Genomic DNA, 5,761 nt, shown 5'->3' with positions numbered 1-5,761 from the left:
AAGTGTGGTATCAGTCAGTGCTTGCCCATGAAAAGAAACGAGTCTGGTTGTGATTATCGAATAGGTGGTTGAGATATGGAAAAGGTTTTTCGCGTTGTGGTGTTGGGGGGTTTATTTAATCGGCGCGGTCGGGTTGGTGGGGGAGGAGATTGCGGATGAGTAGGGTATGGTGAAGGGATTTTGGTTCCCATCAGGGACAGACGGTTGAGAATCCATCCCCATCGCCTCCCTCGCCGACCATACAGTGCCTCCCGATCTGTCGGTACTTTCATCCTTTACAAGCTTGCGCTTCTGGATCTTAACGTTACAATCTTTCCGAGAATTGATGTCACCAGTTACTCTCTTCTGTTGTTTCCAAAACCCTCCAGTGAAGCCAAGCTAAGTCATATTTAGACTAGTTGATACTAGCATTCATTGTCTATACAATGAAATGCTATTACTAGTCAAGTTACAGTACTGACATTGAATAAACTAGAGACCATAACACGGCTTTGCAAGACTACAAACTACATATACCTCTTGGTTTCTAAGTCCACTACATGTACTTATGAGACATGAATAAGTCGCAGTCAGTCTTTTGGTAGGAGGGTTGGGTTCCCTTTAATTACAAGTAATTGCGGATTTCCCGTGATATCAGTGATAAGTGATTAGACAAATGAAATCCGGATTTTAGCCGACTTATATCCGCTTCGGCTGGATCTCCAGCTACTCGCTTTTCCTCAAAATTCCTAGTATACAAAAGCACAAATAAAAACATAACTAGTCAAACATATAGGGACGCCCTGGAGAGGAGAATATTTGGAGATGTTACTCGTGACCATGAAAAGTTTTCCTACCAAGCGACGGAATAGAATGCGTTTGGTCAAAAGTGTTCCACCACGCTATTGGCCACTCGAGAACAAAGTAACATCATCTACCCCGCACCGCTTGGTCGTAATTCTATCTCCGCTCGGATTGCCTACAACTTCAATTATCCAGACCACCACATTTTCTATGTTGCCAAAAGCTTGATATGTCATGAAAAGATGAAATCTCCATACAGCCAGGCTCTACGGACCCTTGCTCCAGCTACGGACATTGGCTCCCTGGCCATTAATCCTGCCATTAATCCTGTTCAAGACACTGTCGTCAAACCAATCCGAAAAAGAACAAATGCCTGTGAAGCATGCAAGAAGAGGAAATCAAGAGTATAACTCCAAATAGTCCGTCTTGAAGACATCTGACTGAGAACGACTTATAGTGTCTAGGAGAGCTTCCGTGTGATAGATGTCTTCAGACAGGCACAGAATGTCATTTCATGGAAGAATCTGATAGACGAAGAAAGCTTGCACTGCGCCGTATCGAACAGGAACTGAGTTCAGCCTACTTCTTACTTGATCAAATCAAAGCGGCTTATGAAGCAAGTAACGAGATAGAGCTCGAGAGACTTATTAGGATATCGAAAGATAAGTCGGCTTTGACTCCAAGGATTGAATATCAAAGGCGTCAGAAACTGCAGGTACGACGCACCACAGGGAATCATCTGTGCAATCCGGCGGCAAAAAAATACACAAGGGCAGGCTGACCCACATACCAGGATCTCCAAGAACGTATTTCTTTTTATGAACAGTTAGTCAAAGAACTATCCACTAAGTTCCGTCCGGAGGTCTCTGCTTACATAGCGAATTCATTAAAGGTAAAACTTTACTCCGAACATCCTGATAAAGCATCTAACATTTGTACTAGCCTCTTACATCGAGATCCCATGCTTTAGAAGAGCCTCAAAGATGTCGTTCTCTTTCATCCTCTTCGTCAACGGATCCACTCGGCGAAATCGAAACTATTGATATTGATGTGAACAGAGATAGGCAAAGCAGATCAACAGGATTTATAGGAAGAGGCTCTGACATTGCTTGGCTTCAGAGACTTGACGCTGAAGTCGGCGGTTTAGAACGTCCCGGTACCGAACAGCACGTCAAACATAATAAAGAAAGTCTCGCTTCTCTCAATTACCACCTCGACAATCTGGTTATGGCGGAACCAACTTATGGTGATCTCTACGCAATGCCACCAAAGCCTTGGGCTGATCAACTGCTTCAAACTTACTTTTCTTCCATTCACCCAACTTTCCCACTGCTACTCGAACCTTTGTTTTGCCAGCAGTATGAGAATGCCTTTCGCAGTCGCGTGTCGACCCCTCCGCAAAGCTGGCTCGTGATCTTTAACCTAGTCCTCGCTATTGGAGCTAAAAGTTTCCAGTTGCGCCAAGAGCATTGGGACGAAAATCTTGATGATCGTATCTTAGTTTCAAGGGCCATTGCACTCAATGCAAAGCATAATTCCGTTCTTGAATATGTGGAATTACAACAGGTTCAAGTAAGGACGCTTTTTGCACTCTATTATCTGGTTGCTGGCCAGATTAACCGGTAAGCTTGAATCCGCTCAATACACGCTGTTTTGAATGAGCATGTCTAGATCTAACTCAACCTCTAACTCGTAATAGATCATGGCAATTACTGGGCTTTACTGCCCGATCTGCTATAACATTAGGGCTTAATCTCCGAGTCAGTAATAGACACTTGGATCACGGCTCGAAAGCGTTCCGTTCCAGCCTATGGTGGTCAATCGTCAACCTGGAGCAGGTACTTTGTACTGCAACAGGTCGCACGTCTTGTATTGACTGGCATTGCTTCAGTATCACTACTCGTGTATCTTGCCAAGGGGACCAACTTCGTGGGTCGGAGGCTGCCGGCCATCTTCATAAAGCACAAGAGGAAGACCTCTTGTTCACAGTATATGCCAATAACTTGCAGTTGCAGGAAAGGACGAAATGTTTACAATATGTGCAGCCAAACGCTTCTTTATTCTTCTTTTACTTAACTGACCTCGCTGTGATTGGCCACGCGGCAATTAGCTCAGTGTATAGTCTACAATCTCGATCCGGCACGGCGAGCAAAAATCAGCATCAAATCATGAAGTACCAGCAGAAGCTGAAAGAATGGCTATCGTCTTTAAAGGAGGATTGGGCCTTTACTGATAGCCATGGACACTACGCCAAAGGCGTGGAGTGTCTAGAGAAGATATCGCTCGCTTTCAGCTTCTACAGCATCCAGATCGTTCTTAATCGTCCCTACCTTACCCGCCCCAGGTCACAAAAAAAACAGGAGTCAAGCGCCCTCGCTCTAGTTTCGATGATGACAAGGCACATGCCTGTTTACAGTCTGCTCTTGATTTGATTTCGATCCTACCTGATCTTCCAGATTTGGAGTGGCTTTGCACAATGACACCATGGTGGTCCATAGTACATTACTTAATGCAAGCATTGGTAATCCTACTACTCCAACTGTGTGTGGGACCCGTCGAAGTCTCTGAAAGCAGAGACATCACCGAAGGTGAAGGGGCGGTGGGAACAGCAGAAGAGCCGGAGAAGATACTCCAAGAATCCAAAAAGTGCCTTTGTTGGTTATTTTGTATCGGCAATCGAAGTTACAGTGCGAGAAGTGCCTTCATGACTTGTGATCGTCTTTTACGCAAAATTGCCAGCGTTCGAAAATTGGACCTAAGTGGCCTACCAGCTTCTTCGGATGTAGCTGATCGAATTGCCGACGGGAATCTCCAGCACTACTATTTAGGGTCCTTCGATGCTGGCAATACCCGTCCACTGCATCCGCAACCATCAACTATCCCGTCTCTCGATAATGATGACTGCTGGGGAGCAGATTACACACATCCGGAGTCAGCCACTGACGAGCAAGAATTTACTCCCTCAACCTTGGACCCTGCGCTGCTTGAGGTATATGAAACCTTAGTTGGAGACCGCCCATCCAGTTAAATTCGTGTCCTGGAAGGCGGCATTGAGTACTCGCATTAATGCTACTGAAATCATTGAATTCATTTTAAACGGGCCATCGAAGAAGTATTCAGTCTTGGAGCTTTCTCCCCAGCATGCTACTAGAAAGGAACTGGTATTATGTCCAGTGTATTTGGGCCGCTAGTAACTTCTATACAGACTCGGAAGCAATAATTGAGTTGAATCTGCTTGGAACGATACCTTGAACCGCTGCGTATAACACCTTGAGTTGATTGATGGTCAATAACCAGTTATCGGTGATTACGTAAGGATTCAAGGGATTTCCATTACCTGATGAGTACGGCGGACTGTAGAGACTATCCATGTGAAACAACACTTCGAGTTGTAACTCGCTTCCGTGCCCTGGAGTGCCCGCAATTATGAGCGAAACATCAATACAACATCAATGCCACGATCGATATACATAGTATCCCCAAATTCCGCAATAATGTCCTGACCGTCAGGAATTTGTCGAAGGAGTTCGTCGTTCGCTAGCCGCTTTCGGCCTGCAGATATCTGGAAGAATATGCGGCAAATATTGATCTGTGCCTTTCGCGAAATTTGAGATTGTAACTCGACTATTGTCCGCTCCTTCACATATATAGCACGATAGTAATCGTTATTAGGGAACCGGATATAAAAGCATGCAGCTTCAGTTAAAGTTTAAAAATGTCATCAATATGTGCTTACTTTCAAAGGTGCCTGTATCTTGTGCTTTTGAACTTCACTTACCTGGTCTCTGAGAAAGCGAGACTTGTGGTCTCTGCCTGATCATTGTTGACTGTTTGAGAGCCTTCATGCGAAGACAGCTGAAGTCTGAGAGTAAATGGCGGTTTTTCCGGTTTGTCATACCGCCGGATGAAAAGATATGACAGTACCAACCAGCGGCGAAGACGGAAAGATTCAAGTTTTGACATCAGGGCTCCAGGAAAGGAGGGTCCTGGGTAGAAAAGGCAATCATCTCTTAAGCGGGATTTTTGGCCATAAACTAAATGGGTAATGGGCCTGAAGAGCGGGGTAAAGAAGGAAACCGAGATGACGTATGTTGCTGATGCATTGACTGAACGTCGATTACAAAAATGGCGAGCTAATTGCGTTATCGTATGCTGGACTCTAGGCTCAATAAAGCTAGATTCCAAGAACTGAGAACATTCTACATGCGTAAATATCATAGTGTTGCGATATCAATACTTTTAAGTCGATGAGTTGCTATAAGTTTGCTTGACTTTCGGCTTGTTGCCTCGGGTAGATGTAGATAGTTAAGGTATTCGTAGACAATCCCTAACCCTTTGTCCTTTTCGCCTTCCCTTCAACCCATTGAGCTGATTTACCTACCTATTGTTGAGTATCTTAGCTCTCGATTAATAAGTCGATAGATAGGTCACGAGCCGCGCAATTGTTGTTCTCGGACGCACAGCTTCCAGCAGTAGATTGATGACTTAGCGCACATTGCGGCCCTGAAAGCTTTGAGACAGGCAGCAGGTAGTGTAGCATACAATCGAATTCCTTCTCACTGCAGTTACTAGCTCAGGTATTTGAGAAGTACTTAGCTTTCTGCTGCTAGATACTATGTGATAAGGTAAGCTTCAACTGACTTAATCGGGGTGCCCCGGAGCTCTGGGAGATATTCTAGGTTGCAGACCTCTACTATGATACGATACTGATGAGGTCTCGAATCGTGCAACTCACTATTGCCTCTGTTTGTCTGAAGCACACGGAGCTGTGTGTAGGAGAAAGGGAATAGTGCAGTTTTCTCTTGTTTGCGAGACTTTTCTTTCGAATCGTATTGTCGAAAATTGCAGGATGATCTTGGTTGTACATAGCGGTCAGATCAATCGAAAGTAACTTTTGCTGGTGCATGAAAACAAGAAAGGTTTCTTGTTTGTCGACAAGATCGTCCGTTGTGAATAATAGTGTAGTTACGTCGGTCGC

The 5,761-nt window shown here is 44.7% G+C and overlaps 4 protein-coding genes across 4 annotated transcripts; 2 read left to right on the top strand and 2 right to left on the bottom strand.

Moving 5' to 3' along the window:
- BO97DRAFT_37122 (uncharacterized protein) lies at nucleotides 1–328 on the bottom strand. Its single transcript, XM_025692805.1, has one exon. It carries the CDS (start codon nucleotides 270–272, stop codon nucleotides 54–56), a length of 219 nt encoding a protein of 72 aa, XP_025545649.1. The 5' UTR covers nucleotides 273–328; the 3' UTR covers nucleotides 1–53.
- A 697-nt stretch (nucleotides 329–1,025) lies between these two features.
- BO97DRAFT_419369 (uncharacterized protein) lies at nucleotides 1,026–3,215 on the top strand (the record flags this gene model as incomplete). Its single annotated transcript, XM_025696559.1, has 5 exons — nucleotides 1,026–1,187; nucleotides 1,241–1,498; nucleotides 1,610–1,675; nucleotides 1,726–2,405; nucleotides 2,483–3,215. The coding sequence occupies 5 exons, from the start codon at nucleotides 1,026–1,028 to the stop codon at nucleotides 3,213–3,215; spliced, it is 1,899 nt and encodes a 632-aa protein (XP_025545648.1).
- Nucleotides 3,216–3,487: 272 nt separating this feature from the next.
- BO97DRAFT_430166 (uncharacterized protein) lies at nucleotides 3,488–3,811 on the top strand (the record flags this gene model as incomplete). Its single annotated transcript, XM_025697422.1, has 1 exon — nucleotides 3,488–3,811. One exon carries the CDS (start codon nucleotides 3,488–3,490, stop codon nucleotides 3,809–3,811), a length of 324 nt encoding a protein of 107 aa, XP_025545647.1.
- A 127-nt stretch (nucleotides 3,812–3,938) lies between these two features.
- BO97DRAFT_409609 (uncharacterized protein) lies at nucleotides 3,939–4,767 on the bottom strand. Its single transcript, XM_025696098.1, has 2 exons — nucleotides 4,562–4,767; nucleotides 3,939–4,479 (listed from the first exon to the last, which is right to left on the bottom strand). Exons 1-2 carry the CDS (start codon nucleotides 4,602–4,604, stop codon nucleotides 4,208–4,210), a joined length of 315 nt encoding a protein of 104 aa, XP_025545646.1. The 5' UTR covers nucleotides 4,605–4,767; the 3' UTR covers nucleotides 3,939–4,207.
- Between the last annotated feature and the right edge of the window lie 994 nt (nucleotides 4,768–5,761).

The sequence above is a fragment of the Aspergillus homomorphus genome, assembly GCF_003184865.1.
Source record: "Aspergillus homomorphus CBS 101889 unplaced genomic scaffold BO97scaffold_125, whole genome shotgun sequence".
In the NCBI taxonomy this organism is placed as follows: domain Eukaryota; kingdom Fungi; phylum Ascomycota; class Eurotiomycetes; order Eurotiales; family Aspergillaceae; genus Aspergillus; species Aspergillus homomorphus.
The sequence above is the reverse complement of the archived record's forward strand: the minus strand, read 5'-3'. Positions and strand labels throughout refer to the sequence as shown.

Excerpts from the sequence above, each read along its gene's own strand:
- BO97DRAFT_37122 (XM_025692805.1), bottom strand. The coding sequence starts at position 272 with ATGAAAGTACCGACAGATCGGGAGGCACTGTATGGTCGGCGAGGGAGG.
- BO97DRAFT_409609 (XM_025696098.1), bottom strand. The coding sequence starts at position 4,604 with ATGATCAGGCAGAGACCACAAGTCTCGCTTTCTCAGAGACCAG. Across the intron at positions 4,480-4,561 it reads CTCGCTTTCTCAGAGACCAG|CTGCATGCTTTTATATCCGG; the intron begins GTAAGTGAAGTT and ends CTTTAACTGAAG.